Source organism: Dama dama, chromosome 30 (genome assembly GCF_033118175.1).
Source record: "Dama dama isolate Ldn47 chromosome 30, ASM3311817v1, whole genome shotgun sequence".
NCBI lineage: Eukaryota > Metazoa > Chordata > Mammalia > Artiodactyla > Cervidae > Dama > Dama dama.
In genome coordinates this window covers 38,755,038-38,781,745 of record NC_083710.1, presented here as the reverse complement: position 1 = coordinate 38,781,745, position 26,708 = coordinate 38,755,038, and the positions used below count along the sequence as shown (strand labels likewise).

General features: G+C 43.5%; 2 protein-coding genes across 4 annotated transcripts in view; both read right to left on the bottom strand.

Moving 5' to 3' along the window:
* The window catches only part of ZDHHC20 (zinc finger DHHC-type palmitoyltransferase 20), a 60,018-nt gene extending 42,361 nt beyond the window's left edge, over nucleotides 1–17,657 (bottom strand). For both annotated transcript variants that reach the window (XM_061133007.1, XM_061133008.1), the window contains exon 1: nucleotides 17,452–17,657. In XM_061133007.1, coding sequence (XP_060988990.1) covers nucleotides 17,452–17,569 — 118 coding nt within the window. In that variant the 5' untranslated portion in view covers nucleotides 17,570–17,657. The remainder of the gene's footprint in view (nucleotides 1–17,451) is intronic.
* A 7,412-nt stretch (nucleotides 17,658–25,069) lies between these two features.
* The window catches only part of MICU2 (mitochondrial calcium uptake 2), a 62,767-nt gene continuing 61,128 nt past the window's right edge, over nucleotides 25,070–26,708 (bottom strand). For both annotated transcript variants that reach the window (XM_061133567.1, XM_061133568.1), the window contains one exon: nucleotides 25,070–25,672. In XM_061133567.1, coding sequence (XP_060989550.1) covers nucleotides 25,571–25,672 — 102 coding nt within the window. In that variant the 3' untranslated portion in view covers nucleotides 25,070–25,570. The remainder of the gene's footprint in view (nucleotides 25,673–26,708) is intronic.

The window sequence follows — 26,708 nt, the reverse complement described above, 5'->3', positions numbered from 1 at the left end:
AGCACAGTAACTTGTTCCAAGCAAGAATCCTCAAGAGATGATAAAAAAGGTAAGTCCAACAAAAGATGGAGAAATATACCGTGTTCATGGATTGGAAGAATCAATATTGTCAAAATGACTGTACTACCCAAAGCAATCTATAGATTCAATGCAATCCCTATCAAGCTACCAACGGTATTTTTCACAGAAGTAGAACAAATAATTTCACAATTTGTATGGAAATACAAAAAACCCCGAATAGCCAAAGTAATCTTGAGAAAGAAGAATGGAACTGGAGGAATCAACCTGCTTGACTTCAGACTGTACTACAAAGCCAGTACGGTACTGGCACAAAGAAAGAAATATAGATCAATGGAATAGCATAGAAAGCCCAGAGATAAATCCACGAACCTATGGACACCTTATCTTCGACAGAAGAGGCAAGGATATACAATGGAAAAAAGGCAACCTCTTTAACAAGTGGTGCTGGGAAAACTGGTCAACCACTTGTAAAAGAATAAAATTAGAACACTTTCTAACACCATACACAAAAATAAACTCAAAATGGATTAAAGATCTAAATGTAAGACCAGAAACTATAAAACTCCTAGAGGAGAACATAGGCAAAACACTCTCCGACATAAATCACAGCAAGATCCTCTATGACCCACCTCCCAGAATATTGGAAATAAAAGCAAAAATAAACAAATGGGACCTAATGAAACTTAAAAGCTTTTGCACAACAAAGGAAACTATAAGCAAGGTGAAAAGACAGCCCTCAGATTGGGAGAAAATAACAGCAAATGAAGCAACAGACAAAGGATTAATCTCAAAAATATATAAGCAACTCCTGCAGCTCAATTCCAGAAAAATAAATGACCCAATCAAAAAATGGGCCAAAGAACTAAACAGACATTTCTCCAAAGAAGACATACAGATGGCTAACAAACACATGAAAAGATGCTCAACATCACTCATTATCAGAGAAATGCAAATCAAAACCACAATAAGGTACCGCTACACGCCAGTCAGGATGGCTGCTATCCAAAAGTCTACAAGCAATAAATGCTGGAGAGGGTGTGGAGAAAAGGGAACCCTCTTACACTGTTGGTGGGAATGCAAACTAGTACAGCCGCTATGGAGAACAGTGTGGAGATTTCTTAAAAAACTGGAAATAGAACTGCCATATGACCCAGCAATCCCACTTCTGGGCATACACACCGAGGAAACCAGATCTGAAAGAGATACGTGCACCCAATGTTCATCGCAGCACTGTTTATAATAGCCAGGACATGGAAGCAACCTAGATGCCCACCAGCAGATGAATGGATAAGGAAGCTGTGGTACATATACACCATGGAATATTACTCAGCCATTAAAAAGAATTCATTTGAATCAGTTCTAATGAGATGGATGAAACTGGAGCCCACTATACAGAGTGAAGTAAGCCAGAAAGATAAAGACCAATACAGTATACTAACACATATATATGGAATTTAGAAAGATGGTAACGATAACCCTATATGCAAAACAGAAAAAGGGACACCGATGTACAGAACAGACTTTTGGACTCTGTGGGAGAAGGCGAGGGTGGGATGTTTAGAGAGAACAGCATCGAAACATATATATTATCAAGGGTGAAACAGATCACCAGCCCAGGTTGGATGCATGAGACAAGTGCTCGGGGCTGGTGCACTGGGAATACCCAGAGGGATCGGTGTGTGTGGAGGGGGCGGCGAGGCGGGGAGAGGGAGGTGGGAGGGGGATCAGGATGGGGAACACATGTAAATCCATGGCTGATTCATATCAATGTATGGCAAAAACCACTACAATATTGTAAAGTAATTAGCCTCCAACTAATAAAAATAAATGGGGGAAAAAAAAAAAGGTAAGTCCAAGTAACTGTGAACAGATTTTCCCACAGAGATACCTATCTTAGGCTGGGTTCTCCAGAATCAGCTGCTGAGACAAAGTCCGGGATGCAAGAAAACTCATGAGGGAACAACACATGTGAAAGGAAGTGAGGGAGGTCTTCCTGAGGGGCAGGCCTGTCTAACCTTGGGCATAGGCAGGGAGCTCATGTCATCCATGGCCCAGGATAGCTGTGACCCTGGGTGAGCCGAGTCATGGTCAAAGAGCTGACCGTACCCACCACAACTGACCAAGTCTTTCCTCAAAGAGGGATGTATGTGGGTTGTCTGGGTCTACCAGAATGCTTACTCATTTGGCTGCATTGGGTCTTAGCCTAGCACTCAGGACCTTTGTCATGGTACATGGGCTTTCTTTGCAGTACAGGGATTCTCAGGCTATGGTGTGTGGGCTAAGTTGTTCCACGGTATGTGGGATCTTAGTTCTCCAAACAGGAATCAAACCTGGCTCCCTGGAATTGAAAGGTGGACCTTTAACCAGTGGACCATCAGGGAAGTCCCCAGAATATTTATTAATTACAAGGAAAAACTATACCTTTACAGGGAAACTTGGTGATACCACCTTAAGTGATGACCAAAATAAACAGTCCCCAAGATAGTACAACCAATGACACAGCATTCCTTTTGTGGTATTCATGCTAAAAACGTATACACAAGGAAATGTCAAACCTACCTAATCTGAGGGACATTATACACAAGAAGCCTGTACTCCTCAAAAATGTCATGGTCATAAAACATAAAGCTAGACTGAGGAACTCTCCAGATCAAAGGATGCTGCAGAGTTGACAGCTCACTGCAAAGTGTTAACCTGGCCTGGCCTGTGGATCAGAACAAGCGTTCGGTGGGACCCTGGGGAAGTCCCAGTGAGGCCTACAGATCAAAGAATAGCATTTTGTCATGCTCATTTCCTGATTCTGATAACTCTGATAATGTAAGACAATGTTCTTTGCTAAAGACTGCATGTCTGTGTTCCCCCAAATTCCTATGTGAAATCTTAACACCCAGTGTGATGGTGTCGGAAAGTTAGGCCTTCAGGGACGTGATTACTCAGGAATGGGATCTGTGTCCGACTGAGAGAGTGATCCCTCACTCCTTCCATCATATTGATAAAATGGTGAAAAGACGGCCAAACCAAGAAGTGTGTTCTCACCAAGACCTCTGCTGGCACCTTGATCCAGGACTTCCAGCCTCCATAAGCATGAGAAATGTTTACAGACGCCCAGTCAATGGTATCCTATTATAGGGGCCTGAACAGACCAAGACATTCTTGTTCTTAGCACATTACACTGACATGCATTTATGTGTGCGTGCTAAGTCACTTCAGTCGTGTCCGATTCTGCAACCCTATGGACTCTAGCCCACTAGGCTCCTTGGTCCATGGGATTCTCCAGGCAAGAATACTGGAGCGGGTTGCTGTGCCCTCATCCAGGGGACCTTCCTGACCCAGGGATCCAACCCTCATCTCCTGCACTGCAGGTGGATTCTCTACCACTGGGCCACTGGGAGGCCCCTAACACTGATGTGTTTACAAACAAAGGGATATGAGGTCTGCAACTTACTCTCAAACACTTCAGAGACAGAATAAATAAATGATAAACCGTGTAGCAAATGATAACCTCTAGGGAATCTGGATGAAGGATAAAGGAAAATTCTTTGTACTGTTTTTCACAAGTCTAAAATTATTTTAAAATAAAAAGTGTAAAATATTAAAAAAGAAGAAAAAATAAGGTTTTATCCATTTGTAGTTTATCTTGGAATACAGTGTGAGATACAGATCCGATTTTATCTCTTATCAAATATCTATCCAGTTTTCCCACCTTCTCTTCTGTAATTTGAGGAGATGCTTCATTCTAAATTTACATAATTAACTATTTCTGAACTTTCTACTCGTTCCATTGTCTAGTATGTCTGTCCACACCTTATACCATACAACTGGAACACAATTTTTATAAGACTTTATTTTTTAGAGACGTTTTAGGTTCATAGCGAAACTGAACAAAAAGTAGAGAGTTCTCATTTACACCCCATGCTCTCAGTTTTAATTATAGACATTTGTGGCTTAACAATCAGGTAAGGTTTGGCCTCTTCATCACTCTTTCAGGGGTTTCCTGGTTGTTCTTATTTCATTTTTCCATGTGACCTTTAGGATCAATTTGTCTAGTGCCAGAAAAATTTTAAAAAACAACTTTATTGGGACTGGAATTTATACATTAACTTGGGGAGAACTGAAGTCTCTGTAATCCCAAGTTACTCTATTTATGAATGTGAAATATGAACTGTCTTTACATTTGTTCAAACCTACTTTTATGTTTTTCAGGAATGTTTTCCTCCTATAGACCTGGTATTTTTCTTGAGTTTATTCTTAAGTATTTCATCTTTTTGATGTTTTTGGGAATGGAGACTTCTCTTTGACCATATTTTCAATTATTCATTATTGTGTATATATACAAAGTACTGAGTGTTGTTTGCTAATTTTATACCCTGCCATTTTACTCAATTCCTTTTATTTAAGTGTTTGTTGTTACTGAGACTCTTGGCTTTTCAATATATACTGTCAACTATTTGCAGTAGAAATAGCTTTCTCTCTTCCTTTCTAGTGCCTGCGGTTTCTAATTATTCTCTCTTGATTGAATGTGGTAGCTGGTTTTGCCAATACAATGTTACATAGCAATGGACACAGTGATAAGTATTTACTGCTGGTTTTAGTGCAAACTGATAAAGTATTCTTGTGTGTGCAACTCTGTTTGAAAAGTATCCATTTACTCCTATTGTGTGTGTGTGTGTGTGTGTGTGTGTGTGTGTGTGTGTTTATTCAGAAATGGACAGTGGATTTTTAAACATCTTTTTGGTACCTACAGGATAATGATTTTTCTTCCTAAGTGTATTAATACAATTTAGTAACAGAGTAGAAGGAATCAGTAACTACCCTTCAGATCAACTGGTAACACCACTTCCTTCAGAGGCACAAGCCTCTTCAGTCTTCATCTCTCACCACCTTCATCACCACTAAGGGAGCTTTCCCGAACGTCAACAACTGTCCAAGTCTAAAAGGATTTAAACAGATGTTCCATGAAAGAATTCTATGGCAAAAGAATCTAGAAAAATACTGGATGAAATAGTTGGATACTCAGTTACAGCAGGACTTCTTAAAATGAGTAATGTGCAAGTGAGCACTGTGGTAGTAAACACAGAGACTGTTGTATAAAGTCCAAATGGATCTGACCATGTGCATTTACCCATTTTTGAATTTCCAGCCTCAGTATAGTACTGGGAACACTGTAAGCATTCTATGTTTGTTACATTGCTGAACTAACACAGAGATGTTTCTAAGGTCAGGAGAGTGTGTGTATTTGAAATTGTGAATTGTGGGTCATCTACTATGTGAATACATCCCAGTTCTCCCTCTTGCACTAGCAAGGCAAATGGCAGCAACACAGTCAATTCACTCATTCAATGCATCTATCGAGTACACATTACAGAGGGCCTATGTTCAGTTCCAGAACATGACTCAGGAGAGAAACACAAACGACGGCACGTCAAGGATTAATAAGTGCTATGAGGAAACACAGCAGGATCTGGGAAGAATGACGGAGGAACTACTGATTCCATGCTTTCCTGACCCACAAGGGTGGTCAGGAAAGCCACTTTGATGGGGGCACTCTGAGCAAAAACCAAGATGAAGTTAGGATGTGGATGGGGAGGACAGCATTCCAGGCAGAAGGAACAGTCGATAGAGAGTTCTCAGGTGGGACCATGCAAGGCCTGAGAGATGCAAGGAGGCTGCAGTGCTGAGGAAGGAGCCAAGGAAGGGATGAATCAGCAGCACCAGGGCCTCCCAGGCTACAGGGATCTCTGGATTTCATCAAGAGCGAGGGAGGAAGCTGCTGGAGTACACAGGAGTGAGCATTTTGCCTCAGGCTTCAGAAGATTCACTTTGGCTTCTTGGAGGGTGGGGGTAAGTGTGTGCAGTATGGAGGTCAATGCACACGAGAAAGTCAGGCGGGCCACGGTCACGGCCCCCTCGCTCCTTTCTCAATACTGACACCCCACGCTGCTAACACCCTGGTGTGTCGGCACTAGGACCTTCAGGTGCCGATGACCGTCTTTCCATGCAATTAGTTTAAGAAGCGGCCCTGAAGACTTTACCTTTAATAGGCTCATGTCTGTTCAACTAGTATGTTAATAAAAACTATTCTTCCTATGATTCCGACTGGGTGAGTCAAAGTTCACATGAGTGAGTAGTAACACAGCACTGGGAAGAGTGAGAGAACAGAGAGCAATCATGTTTTAAAAACAATTTTTATCCTCAAGATCTGTGGGTCTGTCTCCTGTCTTCATGAAACCGGAGTTACCACTGCTCGTGACTCTTCCAGTCACTTAGGTGTAGGCGCCCATCTGCTCAAGATGATGTGCTGCGTGTGTCAGCACATCTAAATCTGTGCAGCTGACAGGCTTACACCAAAGTCCCAGGTGTTAATCCTCGGGAAGCCCCAGGTGGCACGGTGCGGAGGGGCCCCCTCTCCCAGACAACCACCCCCCCACACTCACGCTCCCGACATGACCAACAGCTCGAAAGAAAACAGGAACTCACTTGTGCAATATGATCTTCAAATGCAGCAGTTAGAAAATCTGTGAGAATGTGTTCCTTCACTCACTTCAGGCTATGTGTGGGCATGGGGTGTGGGGGTGGTGAGGGGAAATGTCACTTTAAGAACTGCAAAACAAAAAACAAAACTTCCTGCCAGAAAAGGAAAGGCAAGAAAAAGTACGCCAGTGGCTATTTAAGTCTTCTCCCCAGCACCGGTAACATCTGAAAACCTACTCTGCTGAGGACTTCCCATGACTCTGTAAGAGATATGACTCCCATTTTACAGCACAGGAGCAAACTCAGAGAGGCCAGGTAAGGTATTGAGCTCATTCAACAAGAAACATGGAATAGCAAGGAGGCCAGCCTGGCAGCTGGAGAACAGCTGAAAGGAAGAGTGGAGAGGAAGTTATGTCACTGGGGAAGAGGCCACGGTCAGGAGTGTCACTGAGTAAGACAGGAAGCCAGCCACGATGTTCATCAGAGGAATGACGAGTCTGGTATCCATCTTAAAGGGCTCATTCTGGCCGCTTCATGGAGGATACATTCAGGAGGAGAGGACAGGGATGAAGTGAGGAGGGAGAGGCACGATAAAAGGGTGTTGCTTCCCAGGTGGCACTAGAGATAAAGAACATGCCTGCCAATGCAGGAGAGGTAAGAACCTCGGGATAGATCCCTGGGTCGGGAAGATCCCCTGCAGTAGGGCATGGCAACCCACTCCAGTATTCTTGCCTGGAGAATTCCATGGACAGAGGAGCCTGGTGGGCTACAGTCCATGGGGTTGCAAAGAATCGGACACGACTGAGTGACTAACACTTTCTGGCTTACTTTGTATGACAGACTCTAGGTCCATCCACATCATCTACAAATGACCTTATTTCATTCTTTTTAGTGGCTGAACAATATTCGACTGTATATATGTTCCACATTTTCTTTATCCATTCACCTGTCATTGGACATTTAGGTGGTTCCATGCCCTGGCTATTGTAAATGGCGCTTTGATGAACACAGGGGTACATGTGTCCTTTTGAATTATGGTTTTCTCAGGGTGTATGCCTAGCAGTGGGATTGCTGGGTCACATGGTAGATCTATTTTTAGTTTCTTAAGGAACCTCCATACTGTTCTCCACAGTGGCTGTATCAATTTACATTCCCACCAACATGTAGGAGGTTCCCTTTTACTCCACACCCTCTCCAGCATTTGTTGTTTGTAGACTTTTTGATGATGACCATCTGACCAGTGTGAGGTGAGGGATAGAACTCACATCTCTTGCACTGGCAGGCAGATTCTTTACCACTGAACCACCAGGGAAGCCCAGTTCTGATTTTTCATTTCTCTAGGAACTAGCGATGTTGAGCATCTTTTGTCTGTTGGCCATCTGTATTTAAATCCTTTAACTCTTACCATCAGATATCTGTGCTTTTCACTTTTTAAAACAGTACAGTCATTTTGAATTCTTCCCAAATCCCCTTTATTGCACTGCCAGTAGGGAATGAACAATTTCATCCCTAGTGCTGAGGAGCCCATGGCCCACCTGAGGTTGAAGCTCCAGCTCTCACCCATCACTCCCACCATGTTTTACTGGTCACAGCAAGTATAAAGCCAGCCCAGATTCACTGGTGGGCAAATAGGCTCCACCACTTGGGAGGAAGTGCAAATTCCTGTGGCCATATTTTTCAGAAGACCGAGACCATGGTGGCTTGAATACACCTGCAGTGGTAGTGGTGCGAAGCAACTGGATTGTGATACAGGTAATGACAATATTTGCTGATCAGTGGGATGGAGAATGACTTTTCAACCAGGGAACTCAAAGGATGAAACTGCCATTTACTTAGCTAAGATATGAGGAACAGTTAGGGAGACAGAAAAAAACTCAAAAGAATTTTGTTTTGGATGATTAGTCTGCTAAGTTTTCTTCTGGACGATAAGTTGATAAGATATAACAGAGATGTCAAGTAGACAGATATTAGAGGCTGGAGTTTAGCACGCAAAGTCTTCTTTGCCACAAAGTGGAAGTGACCAGAAGAGAAGCAAAGTTTTATCTACCCGACTAGGGCATAATTTAGTTCTTCCAAATAGTCTGACCCAGTTTCTAAGTTGTCCAGTACCTCTTCCATATTTCTTAACTTTTTAAGAATATAATTGCATTCAGTTGAACACTATCTATTGAAAGCCTACTAGTCGCTATGGAAAACAGTGTGGAGATTTCTTAAAAAACTGGAAATAGAACTGCCATATGACCCAGCAATCCCACTTCTGGGCATACACACTGAGGAAACCAGATCTGAAAGAGACACATGTACCCCAATGTTCATCGCAGCACTGTTTATAATAGCCAGGACATGGAAGCAACCTAGATGCCCATCAGCAGATGAATGGATAAGGAAGCTGTGGTACATATACACCATGGAATATTACTCAGCCATGAAAAAGAATTCATTTGAACCAGTCCTAATGAGATGGATGAAGCTGGAGCCCATTATACAGAGTGAAGTAAGCCAGAAAGATAAAGAACATTACAGCATACTGACACATGTATATGGAATTTAGAAAGGTGATAACGATAACCCTATATGCAGAACAGAAAAAGAGACACAGAAATACAGAACAGACTTTTGAACTTTGTGGGAGAATGTGAGGGTGGGATATTTCAAAAGAACAGCATGTAAACTATCTTTGGTGAAACAGATCACCAGCCCAGGTGGGATGCACGAGACAAGTGCTCCGGCCTGGTGCACTGGGAAGACCCAGAGGAATCGGGTGGAGAGGGAGGTGGGAGGGGGGATCGGGATTGGGAATACATGTAAATCCATGGCTGTCATATCATATGACAAAACCCACTGGAAAAAAAAATAATAATAATAAAAATTAAAAAAAAAAAATAAAAGACTCAAATAGATAGATCAAGCTAGATAATTAACATCTAGCAGAAAATTTGAGTATAGATTCAAATACGTGGTACTGACCAAGGTGATTAGATTCACTTATTCACTATTATCAAATAAACCATCAGTTCTGTTCAGTTCATTTGCTCAGTCATGTCCGACTCTTTGTGACCCCATGAATCGTAGCACGCCAGGCCTCCCTGTCCATCACCAACTCCCGGAGTTTACTCAAATCCATGTCCATCGAGTTGGTGATGCCATCCAACCATCTCATCCTCTGTCGTCCCCTTCTCAAAAAAAAAAAAAAAGAAAGCCTACTAGTAACTAGATACTCTAGTGGATACAAAGATGGACAGGAGCCAATCAAAGCAGGATTTTTAATATACTTAAACATAATAAAATGCATGGTTTTTATTTATAGTCTAATTCAATGCACAAGTGATTTGTGGAGGCTTACTGGAAATATGTTTTTAAATAAACTGAATTTTAGAAAAAGAAAAATACAAATTTGAATGTGAAGTAGATCATAAAGGGAGAAATACTGATGTACACTACAATACAAATGAACCTCAAAAAATGTAATAGACACCAGGCACAAAAGACCACTTACTGTTTGACTTCGATTATATGAGATGTTCAGAAAAAGCACACAGAGACAGAAAGGTGATTTGTGGTCACCTGGGACTGGACGGGAACAGAAATTAACCACAATGGATGCAAGGGCTCTGACTGGGGTGATAAAAAAACATAATAAAAAGGATGGTTGTAATGACGGCATAACTTGCTTTAAGTGAAGTGAGAGTTGCTCAGTCATGTCTGACTCTTTCTGATCCCACAGACTATACAGTCCATGGAATTTTCTAGGCCAGAATACTGGAGTGAGTAGCCTTTCCCTTCTCCAGGGGATCTTCCCAACCTAGGGATTGAACCCAGGTCTCCTGCATTCCAGGCGGATTCTTCACCAGCTGAGCCACAAGGGAAGTCTAAGAATATTGGAGTGAGTAGTCTATCCCTTCTCCAGGGGATCTTCCCAACCCAGGAATCAAACTTGGGTCTCCTACATTGCAGGCAGATTCTTTATCAACTGACCTATCAGGGAAGCATAACTTGGTAAGTTGTCTAAAAAAAAATCGTGAATGAATAAAGTAATTTTGGCATTTTAAAAGTATTTATTTTTGGCTGCACTGGGTCTTAGTTGCAGCATGAGGGATCTTTCATTGCAGTGAGGTTCTCTCTAGTTGCTATGCTTGGGCTCAACTGCCCTGAGACATGTTGGATCCAGTTCCCTGACCAGGGATTGAACCCATGTCCCTTGCACTGAACCAGATTCTTAACCACTGAAAGCTGAAACAATTTATCACCAACTGACTTGCATTACAATAAATGTTAAAGGAAACCCTCAGGCAGGTGAAAATGGCACCAGTTAGAAATCAGTCAGTTCGGTAGCTCAGTCATGTCTGACTCTTTGCAACCTCATGGACTGTGGCACACCAGGCTTCCCTGTCCATCACCAACTCCTGGAGCTTGCTCAAACTCATGTCCATTGAGTCGGTGATGTCATCCAACCATTTTTCGTCCTCTGTCATCCCCTTCTCCTCCTGCCTTCAGTCTTTCCCGGCATCAGGATCTTTTCCAATGAGTTGGCTCTTCCCATCAGGTGGCCAAAGCATTGGCGCTTCAGCATCAGTCCTTCAATGAATATTCAGAACTGATTTCCTTTAGGATTGACTGGTTTGATCTCCACACAGTCCAAGGGACTCTCAAGAGTCTTCTCCACCACCACAGTTCAAAAGCATCAATTCTTCGGCGCTCAGTTTTCTTTACAGTCTAACTCTCACATCCACACGACTACTGGAAAAATCACAGCTTTGACCAGAAGGACCTTTGTTGGCAAAGTAAAGTCTCTGCTTTTTAATATGCTGTCTAGGTTGGTCATAGCTTTTCTTCCAAGGAGTAAGCATCTTTTAATTTCATGGCTGCAGTCACCATCTGGAGTGATTGTGGAGCCCCCCCACCCCCGCCCAAAATAAAGCCTCTCATTGTTTCCACTGCTTCCCATCTATTTGTCATGAAATGATGGGACCGGATACCATGATCTTAGTTTTCTGAATGTTGAGTTTTAAGCCAACTTTTTGGCTTAAAACTCTCCTCTTTGACTTTCATCAGGAGGCTCTGTAGCTCTTCTTCTCTTTCTGCCATAAGGGTGGTGCCATCTGCATATCATGAAATTATTGATATTTCTCCTGGCAATCTTGATTCCAGTTTATGCTTCATCCAGCCTGGCATTTTGCATGATATACTCCGCATATAAATTAAATAAGCAGGGTGACAATATACAGCCTTAATGTACTCCTTTCCCAATTGGGAACCAGTCTGTTGTTCCATGTCCAGTTCTAACTGTTGCTTCTTGCCTTGCATACAGATTTCTCAGGAGGCAGGTCAAGTGGTCTGGTATTCCCACCTTTGAAGAATTTTCCAGTTTGTTGTGATTCACACAGTCAAAGGCTTTGGCATAGTCAATAAAGCAGAAGTAGATGTTTTACTGGAACTCTCTTGCTTTTTCAGTGATCCAACAGATGTTGGCAATTAGCTCTCTGGCTCTTCTGCCTTTTCTAAATCCAGCTTGCACATCTGGACATTCACGGTTCATGTACTGCTGAAGCTTGGCTTTGAGAATTTTGAGCATTACTTTGCTAGTGTGTGAGATGAGCGCAGTTGTTCAGTAGTTTGAACATTCTTTAGCACTGCTTTTCTTTGGGATTGGAAAGAAAACTGACTTTTTCTCGTCCTGTGGCCACTGCTGAGTTTTCCAAATGTGCTGGCATACTGAATGCAGCACTTTTACAGCATCATCTTTTAGGATTTCAAATAGCTCAACTGGAATTTCATCACCTCCACTAGCTTAGTGGTGCTTTCTAAGGCCCGTGTGACTTTGCATTAAAGGATGTCTGGCTCTAGGTGAGTGATCACACCATTGTGGTTATCTGGGTCATGAAAATCTTTTTTGTATAGTTCTTCTGTGTATTCTTGCCACCTCTTCTTAATATCTTCTGCTTCTGTTAGGTTCATACCATTTCTGTCCTTTATTGTGCCCATCTTTGCATCAAATGTTTGCTTCGCATCTCTGCTTTTCTTGAAGAGATCTCTAGTCTTGCCCACTCTATTGTTTTTGTCTATTTCTTTGCATTGAACACTGAGGAAGGCTTTCTTATTTCTCATTGCTATTCTCTGGAACTCTTCATTGAAATGGGTATATCTTTCCTTTTCTCCTTTGCCTTTCATTTCTCTTCTTTTCTCAGTTATTTGCAGGGCCTCCTTAGACAACCATTTTGCATTTCTTTTTCTTGGGGATGGTCTTGATCCTTACCTCTTGTACAATATCACGAACCTTCATCCACAGTTCTTCAGGCACTCTGTCTATCAGATCTAATCTCTTGAATCTATTTGTCACTTCCACTGTATGATTTTAAGGAATTTGATTTAGGTCATACCTGAATGATCTAGTGGTTTTCCCTACTTTCTTTAAGTCTGAATTTTGCAATAAGGAGTTGGAAATACAGATCTATAAAAAAAGAATGAAGTATACTAGAAATGGTAACTACGTAGTTAAACAGATAAGATTTGTTTACTTATTTAAATATTTTAGGACAGACTTAAAAAAAAAACAAACAAACAATAAGACTTAAAGTTACCCACATCAACAACCACATTAAAATGGTCAAAACAGGCCAATTAAAAGGCAGAGATTGTACAGCACAGTGACTACTGTTACATTTGAAAGTTGCTGTAAGAGTAAATTTTATTTTTTAAAAATATTTTATTATTTGAACGCATCAGGTCTTAGTTATGGCAAGGGGGATCTTTCATTGTGGCACATGGACTCTCTAGTCGTGGTGCATGGCTTCCAAAGCATGTGGGCTCAGTAGTTGTTCCACACAGGCTCACTAGTTGTGGCAGGTGGGTTAGTTGCTCCACAGCATGTGGGATCTTAGTTCCCTGACCAGGGATCAAACCCACGTCCCCTGAATTGCAAGGCAGATTCTCAACCACTGGACTGCCAGGGAAGTTCCCAAGAGTAAATTTTAAAAGTTCCCATCACAGGGAAAACACAGTTATAACTATGTAAAGTGACGAATGTTGACTAATCTTTTTGTGATGACCACTGTGCAATATATGTGTATCTGAAATCATTATGCTGACACCTGAAATGAATGTAATATGTCAATTATATCTCAATTCAAAAAAGAAAAGGGCAAGTATTTTCAGACTAGGTTAAAAAAGCAAGACCCAATGATATGCTGCTTATAAGAAATGTGTTTTAAATAAAGATTAAACAGGTTAAAAAAAAATAAACAGGTTAAATTAAAAGTAAAAGGACATACCATGCTAACGCTAATCAAAAGAAAGATCAATGGACATGTTAATATCTGCCAAAGTAGATTTCAAAACAAACAATACCACCAGGAATAAGTCATTTCATAATAACAGAGTCAATTCATGAAGATGACACAACAATTCAAAATATTACATGTGCTAAATTAGAGAGCTGCAAAATACATAAAGCAAAAACTGAGAGAACTATGAGGAGAGATAGACAAATCCAATTATTATTTTATACCTCTCTGAGTAATTAATTGTTAGAACAAATAGAAAATCAGCAGGAATACAGAAGATTTGAACCACACTATCAACCAACCTGCCTTAATTCACGTTTATGGAGCATTATGACATAATAGAACACCCAGCACAAACAACAAAATTAACACTGCTGAATACAGAATACATTTTCCTGAAATGCACATGAAACACTTCCAAGACTGACCACATTCTGGGCCATAAAGCAAGCCTGAATACATTTTTAAAGGACAAGTCGTACAAGGTATGTTCTCTGGCCACATGGAATTAAGTTTGAAATCAGTAACAAAAAGAGAAAAAATCCCCAAGTAACTGCAAACTAAACAGCATACTTATGAAGTGAAAATTGAAACCAGAAAATAATTTTAAGTGAATGAAAATGAAAATACAATATATCAACATTCATGGAATGTGAATAAAGCAGTATTTAGGGATAAGTATAAGGGAGTAAACATCTAAAAATGGGCTCAAATCAATCACTTCAATTTTTAAATTCAGAAACTAGAAAAAGAACAAGTTAAACCTAAAGTGAAAGGGAAATATCAGATAAGAAATCAATGAAATAGGAAAAAAAAAACAGAAAAATAAGTGAAATCAAAGCTGGTTCTTTTGAAATCAATAGAACATGTTGGAATCAACTGTGTGGAGACAGTGTGCTCAATGTTGATGTTTAAGCTATTTATCTTGTCTCTGAAGAAATTACACAGGAGACACAGGAATTATTAGATATGTAGAACCAGAGGTTACAGTTCTATCCTACATATTCTCTCTGAAAAAAGGTAAAAAGGAATATCTGTCCTTGGACACACCATATAGCTCTTCCAACTAATAGTTTTCTCAGAAGTAAAATAAAGAGACCGAATTAGGTCATCTCTAAAATCTCTTTAAACTCTCAGATCCTCTAAACGCCAAATAAGAGTTACTCATCTACTGCTAACAGCTCCAAATTTGTGGGGGAAGCGCTAATTTGGAAAAGTTGGTCAATCCACACACAGCTAACCTCGAATGCTCAAATATTAGCCTTGAGGGAAAATCAAAGAATTTCAGCTTATTTAAAATCAAGGACCAACATTACTACTCAATCATTATTTCTCTGCTTATCACTCCTGTGATGGCCATCTCAGATGCATTACTTATTACTCAAGTTTATCCTCAATATTACTCCTACCACTACTTCTGTGTGTGTGTGTGTGTGTGTGTGTGTGTGTGTGTAATTACAAAATTAAGAAGTTACAGAAGCTGGGCTGGAACAAGGGCTTCTCATAAACAATTTATTTTTTCAAATGCCCTTCAGTGGGCCACGCCTTTTTACTCTCTGAGATATTTAGCAACCTTCAGCTGCTACCTTTCAGGAGAAAACTACTTTCTATAAATAATTACAGATAAGAATGAAATCTGCCGATTGTCTAGATCTGGACAATCAAGTACACTAGTCTTGCATAGTAGTTAAACACAAAAGCATGGACTCTGGAGCCAAACCACTTGAGTTCCAATTCTGGTTATGCCATTTACTAGTTGTATGACCCTGCACAAATCACTTAACTTTTGTTATTTTGAGGACTAAATAAATTAACACGTGTTAAGATACAATTATCATTCTCTCCCATGTAGCTGACTAAAGAACACCAGAAACAAAATCCTGTAAAAATTACTGAAACAGCATTTTAAGTAAAACTCACACTCACTGAATTTAAAGCTTCTATAAAGTTAAACATTGGTATATCTCAGTAGGACAGTCTGTGCTTATGAAAACACGGATTATACACAAGTGGTTTAAAGCACAGTTTCAATATGATAGTGTTTATGCTCCACCATAAAGTCCAGTGACACTGTAGACATTCCAAAAGCTCCCCTAGTTCAAGGCTGGTATGTTGGTAGTAAATGCAGGCTCTATGTAAGACCTTTAATCCACTGAATATCTGAAAATTCTGCCAAGCACTGGGCCTCAGTTGTTGCAGAATATTTTAACTTGAAGAAATGCTGGGGTGTGGTCTCTAAAGGGTGGGCCTAAAGTCTTACAGCTCTCCTATAAGGGCAAGCGCCTAGCCCCGCCCCAATTCCCCATTATGGACCAAACAATCACAGTTCCAGGGACCCTGGCTAGCTCACTAAATTTACATGCAGAGTGGAAAGATGTGGGTCACTTTCCTGTAGGCACTCAACAATCATGTGACCAACCAAAGGGCCTATTGCTGTTTCATTTCCTCCATTTGTAGGTAGGGACATCTATGCTCAGAGACACTAAGATTAAAGGAGAGAAAGATGAAAAGTTCCCTTTATCCCCACCAGTACACGTTCATGTTCCTTTCCTGTTTGCTATCACCTTTTGATATTTTTGATCACTATCTATACGTTAAATTTGCAATTTCAACATAAACACACATTTTCAAGTAAAGTTTCAGAACCTTTACTTCAAAATCCCTAAGGAATGGGGAGAGGGAGGGAATTATCTTCTGACAGAACTGAGTAAGACTGGTCCAACTTTTGGAATAAATAAATGCCTACCTCGGAGCCCTGAGGTAAGGGAAAGTCTCACCGCAAGCTGATGAGAATCCAGTGATCATGATCACCTTCTGGAAGCAGTAGCTTTAAGAAATGCCTAAGCTAGTCAGTTTTATAATGGATTCGAACATCCTTTACGGCAAACATTTTGGTATCCAAAAGGACAAAACTAAACAATCACATTCAACAGACGAACTCCACCACTGTTTGATATGTATTTCACAACTAATTTATTATGGATCTACTTGCAGGAATTAAATGTTTCACAGGTACAAAACAACTTTCTTGAAAGTGGACATGTTTGTTTCAAAACCTTCCCTCAAACCTTCTGAACCAAACTGGTCTCTCCCTCTTGGGAATGCTGTTTTAACCAAGTTATTACACGCGAGCTCGCCTGCGCGGGTCCGCATCTGCGCTTCGGGGCAGAGAACGCCGCGGGGAACGGGTGCCGCGGCGTCCCCCCGTTCTCGCCGCCAGCACCCAGTCCGGTGCCGGGGCTCCCCTCGAAGTGCACGCCGAGGGCCCTCAGGCAGCTGTGCGCTCGCGACGGACTGGGTAGTTCTGGGGGACCCCGGGGCCGGGGTCGCCAGCAGCGCGACGCCGCCGGCCCCGAGTTTCCGGGAAGGAGCGGCAGGAGCTGCCGGCGGCTGAGCCAGGACCTCGGGTCCGCACCCGCGGCGGCTCCGCCCGCGCCCAGGGCCCGGGCGAAAAGAGCCCTCGGAACCCCGGCGGAGGGCACGGCAACTCCGCGAACAGCCGCCAGAAAGGCCGGGCCGGGGGCGCCGCTCCCTCCACCTCAGAAGCCGGACGCTGTCCCGAGACCCCCGGGCCGAAGCGGGCCCCGCGGCCGGGCTCGGGCGGACGCACAAGCGGGCGCTTCGAGGCCGTGCCAGGGGAGGCTGAGGGGAGGCCGAGGGCTGCCCGCCCGGTACTCACACACGCACAGCTCCACCACGTACGCATAGTAGGACCACACGACCACGAAGGTGATGAACAGCACAGGCACCCAGCCCACGGTGCGCTGGCAGCAGCGCCAGAGCGTACTGGGCGCCATGTTCCGCGGGCGGCCGTGGCACCCACCGGCCTGGGCTGGCGGAGCGCGCCAGGGCCCCGACGGCGTCGGCGGCGGTGGCTACTCGGGAGCTCCCGCCGGCTCGGGGCCCGGCTCGGCGTCCCGCCCCCGCCTCCGCCGCGACCCCGCCCCGCGCCGCGTCGCGCCCAGCCCCGCCCCGCTCCGCATTGCGTCCGTACCCGCCGCCGCCAGGGCGTGGTCTGCCGTGCGGGCGGCGGAAGGGGCGGGGCAACATCGGCGGAAGTGAGTGGAAGGCGCTCGCAGCGCCTCTAGGCGGCCAGTTGGGCCCGAGCGGGCGCAGGGATGCTCGCTGCAGCGAGGAGGCTTTTGTCCAGACTGCGGCCTCAAGGACCCCGCGTGCATCTCAACTCCGTACCCCCGCGCTTTGGAGTAATTTGCTCGTATTTCAGGCGGGAATCGTAGGTGCGTGTGATTTAGGGCGGACCCGTGTAGTCAATTTGATTTGAAACCCGGGTTTAAGGTTGAGTTGTGAACGGGGGATAGCCCCCTCTCACCGCCCGAAGGCTCCTGAAATTTCCAGTTTATTTATAACTGGCGAGTACTGGTAAACAATGACTGTGGGCATAGACGCGCCTACAAGTATCACTTTACTGCAGTTTCTGGGGAGACAAGATCCTGAAGTGAGTTGGCATAACCTTGGCCCGGGGATGGGCCTTATCGCCGAGGGACGGGAGGTACTCGTCCCCGCCTAAGGTGTGGACATTCTTCACTCCCTGATAACGCAGTCTTTTCTTCAGCGGTTCAAGCAGATGGACAACGCCTGTTTGGCCCTGTGACTCGTGTTCTGGTGCAGGTAAATCGGCCAGATCATGTCCCAGCCAAGATGACTCCCTGGTACCCCAACTTGTGACTCCTCTTTCCCTCGGGATCGTGGCCTTCAGCAGAGCCTGGTGGACAACGGGCTGCTTCCCATCCCGGATCAAGGCCAGCTGCCTGAGGACCGCATCCACAGAGTACCCCCCGTTGCTATTGCTGGTTAGCAACTCCCAAAAACGCCACTTTGGGTTCTGGTTCTGAGCTGAGGACTGGGAAAGAATAAGGGCAGCTCAAGGCAGCTGTGAAACCATTAGAGGGATCTGTGGAAGCCATGGAGCTATAAATGTGAAAGATTGAAGAAGAAAAAAACCCACAAACTCATAAGTTTAGAACCAAATTGTTGTAGGAAGAAGGACCCCTTCCAGGGCCTGAAAGTGGGCTCTTGTCTAACACTGGGAATTGAATTGTGGGAGGAAACACACGTGCTGACAAAGCAAGAGACTTTAATGGGGGAGAATAGGAGGGTAGGGGAACCCAGGAGGACTGATTTGCTGCTGGCTTGCAGTCTCAGGTTTTATGGTGATGGGATTAGTTTTCACATTAGTTTTTGGCCAGTCACTCTGACTCAGGGTCCTTTTTTGGGTTGAAGAATTGAAGAAAGACTTAAGTCCTTGAAACCTAGACACAGAGTAGTGAATCTATTAAATATTTAGAATAAAGAGAAAAATCTAGGATTTTTCAGATTCCAGAGATAGAAATCAAATTACCAATGGAACACTAATCAGACTGGCAGCTGACTTCCTCTCAGTTCACTCGCTCTGTTGTGTCGGACTGTGTGACCCCGTGGACTGTAGCACTCCAGGCCTCCCTGTCCATAACCAACTTCCAGAGCTTGCTCAAACTCATGTCCATCAAGTCAGTGATGCCATCCAATCATCTCATCCTCTCATCCCCTTCTCCTCCCGCTTTCAACCTTTTCCAGCATCAGGGTCTTTTTCAATGAGTCAGTTCTTCCCATCTGGTGGCCAAAGTATTGCTGCTTCAGCATCAGTCCTTCCAATGAATACTCAGAACTGATTTCCTTTATGATTGACTGGTTTGATCTCCTTGCTGTCCAAGGGACTCTCAAGAGTCTTCTCCACCACCACAGTTCAAAAGCATCAATTCTTTGGTGCTCAGCTTTCTTTATGATCCAACTCTCACATCCATACATGACTACCTCTCACCAATAACAGATCCAAAAAGACAACAAAGTAGTATTTTCAGTCCAGATAGAAAGTAATATCCCTCAATTTTATAGCCAGAGAAATGGTCACTTACAGGGAAAGTGAAAAGGCAAACGGTGGAATGGGAGAAAGATTTACATATCATATACATAAGGGATTGCTATGCAGAAAGTGTAAAGAACACCTACAACCCAACAACAACAAAACCCAACAACTCTGTTTAAAAATGAGCAAAGGATTTAAATAGACATTTCCCCAAAAAGACATGCAAATGACCAATAACCACATGAAAAGATGCTCAACCACACTGATTAAAGTGCAGTGAAAATGTTTAGTTGCTCAGTCGTGTCTGACTCATGGACTGTAGCCTGCCAGGCTCCTCTGTCCATGGGATTCTCCAGGCAGGAATACTGGAGTGGATTGCCATTCCCTTCTCCAGGGAATCTTCCCAGCCCAGAGACTGAACACCAGGTCTCCCACATTGCAGGCAGATTCTTTACAATCTGAGTCACCAGGAAATACAAGTCAAAACTACAATGAGAACATATCACCCCCATTAGGATGGCTACTACAAAATAAGAACAACCACAAAGCAGAAAATAACAAGTTTTGAGGATATGGAGAAATTTGGAACTCGTGTTTTTCTGGTAGGAATAGAGAATGATGTGACTGCTGTGGAAAATTATGGCAGTCCCCCCCCCCCCCCCCCCAGATTAACCATAGCATTATCACATGATCCAGTAATTCTACTTCTGGTACATACCCAAAAGGAATGAAAGCAGGAACGCACAGGTATTTGTACATCCATGTTCACTGGAGCATAATTCCCAGTTGTCAAAAGGAAGCAATCCAAGTGTCCATTGTCAGATAATGGATAAGCATAATGTGATGTGTATATGCAGTGCAATATTCAGCCTTAAGAAGGAAGGAAATCTTGTCATAGTTTACAAGATGGATGAATCTTAAAGACACTAAGTAAAATAAGCCAATCATAAAAGACAAATACAAAGACATCATAAAATACAAATCATAAAAGTCTTGTTCCTTGACCCTGGAACAAGAGGGTTAATCCATATGTAAGTTACAGACATCCTTTCATATCCAGGGCTTCCCCAATGGCTCAGTGGTAAAGCATCTGCGGGCAATGCAGGAGACACAGAAGATGAGACTTTAATCTCTGGGTTGGGAAAATTCCCTGGAGGAGAAAATGGCAACCACTCCAGTATTCTTGCCTGGAGAATCCCATGGACAGAGGAGCCTGGAGGCTCCTGTAGAGCCTCCTGTAGACCCCTGGAGGGCTACAGTCCACGGGGTTGCAGAGTTGGATGCGATTGAGTAAACTAAGCATTGACTTCATATCCAAGGGTCCTCTGCATCTGAGGACTGAACCAACCATGGACTGTAATACTGTTAAGATTTACAGTTGACAAATATCCATATATAATTGGACATGTGCAATTCATAGCTGTTGTTGGGAGGGTCAACTGTACTGTACAACTACACTTCTAAGAGGTGTGCAGAGTAGTCAGATTTGTAGAGACAGAGGATAGAACGATGGTTACCAGGTGGTTGTGAGAGGGCAGGTGAGCAGAGCGGCTGGGAGCTGTTTCAGGTAACAGAGCCCTCATCTGTGGCTGGAGGCCCACTTCCTTGGTTCACTGTCCTGTGGGTTCACCATGGCTGGTGAGTCCTGGGCTTGTATTGTCCCTCCTGCTTCCTGTCTGCTCTCCCTTCCCCTCCATGCTCAGGCATGGCCTTCCATAATCCATCTTCACATTTGTTCCTTCCTTTATTCACTCTCTGCACCAGGCGCTGTGGTGAGCCTGGGGAACAACTTCTTGGCTCACGTGCAGCTTTTGTTCTTTCTCTTATTCTGTTTGCCTCTATCCTGGGGTTGCAGGAAACCTGAGAAAATCAGATACATCTGTGCAAACCATTACAGTATTTAGTAAGTCTCCTGGGGGAGGTCCTTTGAGGCTATACAAATATCCTGCTTCTCTGAAGTTTCTGCCACTAATTGGAGCATCCATCAGTGGACCTTGGCTGTACCAGGCCGTTTTCGTTGCTGCATAGTTGACTAATGATCTGTTTGTTGACTAATGAGATGCAGCCAAGAAGGGAGTTCAGAGGTTTAGCTGTCACGGTGGGATGACAGAGTCCTGACTCTGATGATTGCAGGAGTTTCTGGTTTGGTTAGATCTGCGTTTAGACGTCTGGAATCTGTCCCCAGAAAATGTCCTGGCCATTGGTTCTAGGATCAGTCCAGGCACGTGTTACTGATTGCATTTAAACTGGGAAGGCTTGGGCTTTGGCAGCTGTCACTGGGAACACTGATTGACTCCCCACCAGAAAAGAGCAGGTTTTTAGGAAAAATTACACAGCTGTACAGTCTCCATGGCTGTGATCTGTGACTACTTTGGATTGAGAACTGACAAATTTCTGCCAAACAACGGCAAAATGGACACACCATTCCAGGCAGGAGAGGGGCACATGCCAAGTTCTTGAGAGTATGTGTGTGGGGTCAGCATTTGAGACTGCCCTGGAGGTCATGCAATCTATGTTAAACCCCCATGTAATACACTCACGGCCTCTCCTCGGTAGGATTATTTAAAGACAGTTTCCCCAGTCTGCTGATGCCAAAAGCTCAGCTTTTCTGTATACTGGTGCCAAATGGAATCTCAGAGTTTTGGGTGAAATAGAAAAGAAGGGCTTTATTGCTTTGCCAAACAGAGGGCCACAGCAGGCTCCTGCCCTCAAAACCATATGTCCCAACTTGGAGAAGATAGTGAGAGGTCTTAATGGCAGTTTTTCAAAGAGGGCATGATTAGCTTGTGGACTGTCTTCTGATGGATCAGCCTTCAAGTCCAGGTGGTCTGGGGTCTACGTGAGCAGCATACCATGGTTAATTGTTAACTTCTCCCACCCAGAGTGGGTTTCAGTAGGTGCAGAATAGCTCAAAGATGCTGTTGTATGTCTCCGTTCATGGGGAAATAGGACCTTGCCTCAAGGCTGCTCTTGACTTTCTGCCTGGTCTCTGCATCCCCTCCCTTCCCTAATGAATAACTGCTTGAATCTGCCCCTTGAACTCAGGAAAGGGCATGGAAGCTGAATGAAGGCTCCTTGATTACAGGAGTAAATAAAGGGGTGGGCGACACAAAGGCCTTGTGCCAAGGAGCCCCACATTCAACTATAAACTTTCTGAAGGCGGGACTAGGTTTCTTTTGCTCCCAAGTGAGCCCAGCACATAGCAGGCACAGAAGAGGCACTGAATCGAATACTTGAATGATAAGTAACCTGGAATTAGTGGTGTCCATGGAGATGAAGTTTCTATCCTTGGGTGGGTAAGATCCAGTGGAGGAAGGTACAGCAACCCTCTCTAGGATTCTTGCCTGGGAAATCCCATGGACAGAGCTTGGCGGGATACAGTCCTCAGGGTTGCGAAGAGTCAGTCAGACACAGCTGAAGTGACTGAGCACGCACGCACGCTTTCCCGTTTTCTCAAGCTTCTTGTAACTCTGATCACAGAAGCAGTCCTGTATAGCACAGACTGCTATATACAGCAGTGACGGTCTTAGTGTTATTAGAATAGTTAAAGCTTGTTTATATTATGACATGAAGAAACATGTGCAGACCAGCCTAGGGATTGAACCATGAAACACTAGGAAGGATAGACTGACTTAGGCAAAAAAGATGGGTTGTGGTGTCAGTGATTGTGGATTCCAGCCCCAGCTTCCTCACTTGTTAGCTGAGTAATACTATGGGACTTCTCTAAGTTCCCTGAGACTCAAGTTTCTTTTGTCTCTCATGGTGGGAGGGTTAGATGACATTTTATATACATAGGTGTATGGACAGGTATAAATGTAGTATATGTAAAAATGTGTAGTACGTACTTGTATGTATATATGAACTTACAGCTACCTGTGTGCATATAATCTAGTGTGAATATTATCTAAGTTTCTCTTGTGTGTCTATAGTTCCTGGCATCTGGTCACTTTATCAGTCAGGAGCCATTTTAAATATTTCAACAGAGAAAACATAATACAGGGACACACATAAACAGGTGTTAGTCAAACAGCCAGAGGAACTGAGGTCCCAGGGCAAGCACTTGCAGGAAGAGCTCCCTCCCTGAGGCAGGGTGTTAGGGTCCAGAAGCTTGAAGGCAAGGCCCGGACTGCCCAGGGAGGGGCACCAGCCGGCAGTGCTGGCTCGCAGGAGGACTCAAGGAGTTGGTTCTGGGAGCACGAGGACATTCACAACAGCCAGAACAGGGGAAGATTGGTACTGAGGGCTGCCATGGTGCTGGCTGGGGTCTGGGGACTCTGGCAGGACAGTGGCAGATGGAGCAGGGCCTGCCCAGCATCACAAGGCAGTGTGTGTGTGTGGTGGGGAGCTGGAACAGAGACACCAGCTTAGCAACTAGCAGAATCACGGAACTTAATCGGGTGCATTCATGATGGTAAGCGCTGTTGGAACTCCATGGTGCAATCGAGCACAATTGATTTATCCACTTCCATGGTGTGGCACGTTCAAGCTACTTCCAGATTTGCATATTTGAAATGATGCTGCAATGAAAATTCCTTCAATTCTGTCTGGACTGAAAAATGTTGTCATTGGGGAGAACTTATATGATAGTTTATAAACCATAAAGGACTTATTTATGAACACTGTTTCTCCCAAAACTGAATGTCTAGATATATGTAAATCCAGACATCATAAACAGTGCTGCTCCCATTTCATCCTCTTGGAAAGAAAGCATGCCCACAGGAGGACCAGTGTCTGGGAGAGGGCACGGGACAGAGCAGGCTCGGCCAAGGTTTGGTCCTGATGCTGCTGAAGACATAACCCACCCAACTACGTGTTACCTGGAGATTTTGCAAATTAACTTCCTTCATCACTGGACACAACCGCAGACTGCAAGTGAACGGTTACCATGGTAGCACCTGTGTTCATTTCCCTAGGAGCTGCTAAATGTTTAACTAAGGTATGTCTGCACAGAGCCTCCTACCTTGCTCCTTCAACAAGTCAGTCATTTTTGAAATGTTCTGTGATTTTCTGGGTATTTCTGTTCTGTTCAAGATCATGCTTGGTGCGCAAGGAAGATAAAGTATTTTGGAAAAGCGAGAGTGCCATCTTGTGGAGCATCCGCGCTGCAGTGCTTTTAATTTAAAGAAGCAGGGGTATTTACATTAAAAAAAAAACCACATAGTTTTAAACAGCACATATAAAACAAAATGGGGCTTCTCAGGTGGCGTGAGTGGTAAAGAGCCCTCCTGCCAATGCAGGAAACCTAAGAGATGCAGCCTCGATCCCTGGGTTGGGAAGATCCCCTGAAGAAGGAAATATCAGCCCACCCCGGTATTCTTGCCTGGAGAATCCCATGGACAGAAGAACCTGGTGGGATTACAGTCCATGGGGTCGCGAAGAGTCAGACATGACTTAGTGACTGACCAACCAACCAACAACATAAAATGGACCTCAGTAATTTTTTTTATCTTTATAAGTACTTTATAGTTGCCAGGTGGAATACTGAAATTTACATATTACTTTGAAGACAACTAATTTACAGCTCACTGAAATAAATATACAAGAAGTCTCAGACATAAGGGACAGGTAGGAAACCTGAAATGCTGCCACTTAATCTACCTCCAGGAGCTTTGGGGCTCGCAGGTTGATCTGACCTTCAGTCAGTTTAGACACTGTGCATGACCAGGTTGTCCATCTTACCAAAGTCAAAGCATTCTTTAATTCTAGGCCTTCTGACAGATGCCAACATCTCTTTTCGTTAAAGAATACTTTTTTCGTCTTATGAAGTTCTGCAATGAAATCTTACTAAGAAATGACTGAATCAGAAAGCAATACAAGGCATCTTTATATTACAAACAAAATCAATGAAGACTTAGGAGGATAAACATCTAGCATTCTAAGAAATCCCCAATTCTGATTGCTCAGAGCGATAGGATTCCCACACTCTTTTTTTCTATTAAAGATCTTTTCCTGCTTGTTTCCAGACTTCTTTCACTCCTTTAATGCTTTCTTTCTTCACACATTTCCAGTATTCTTGTATGCCGAGCTGCTGTGGCACCTGTCAACAAAAACGAAAACTCAGGGTCAGTGTCTGCAACCTTTAGCCCCGTCGTTTCCATGTACTTGTGGTGCCTGTTCCCCACCCACCTCCAGAAAGGCCTGGAAATGATGACACAGAAAATGCCTGCAGCACAGGTTGAAAGCCAAAGGGAAAAGGTGAGATGTGAAGTGAGGCAAGGGTGGCCTCAGGGGAACCAGAGAATGGAGTTTCCTCCCCAAGAAGGGAACAGTGACTGTATGTTGATTTTAAAATGAAATTATTTCATAATGTTTTCTTTTCATAATATTTCATAATGTTTCTGTTTTTCTGGTGAACTTCATTTAGCTATGTGGAATAAAAATGATAAACCTAAAACTTTGACTTAACCTTGACTAAAACCAAAAAAGAAAGAAACCGCAGGTCACCATATACTTGATGAGAAGCCTTAGGAAGAAATAACTCAGACAAGTACTTTGTGGTTACTATTTATCTCAGTTAAATGAGAAAGCAAAGGTTAGAAAACACTTGGTTCCTTGTGCCCACAGAGCGCAGCACTGCTGGAGACCCACCACTGGAAGCAGCAGTTGGTTTCAGATTATATTTACGGCCTTTTCTGCTCACTGACTTGAAGCTCTTCTCTTCAGTATGTTTTTGAGAAATGGCAAAGACGCTGCAGGGTATGTTACATGTTAACTGGAAAGGCTGGTTTAATTTCTATGAGTATGATTATTAACTGTGAGGTGCTGCCTGTAAATCACTAGTAGAAATCATATCTGTTCATTTTCTATAAATAATGTTTGTAGCAGGAAGATCAATATGCTCTTCTCAGTTGTAAACGAATAGCATTGTTGATGTAAGCTCACCATGGTCTCTCCTATTCTCACTCCTGCCTCCTCTGGACTAATTCCTACTTACCCCTGGACCCTTGTCTTCAACTTGCCGATGTTTCAACCTGCTTTCACAAGTGTTTCTAGCAGATTCAAATCTAAACAAAATTCTAAGTTTGATCTGTCCCTCAGTTATAGACTAATATGTGAATCTGAGTGAATCATGT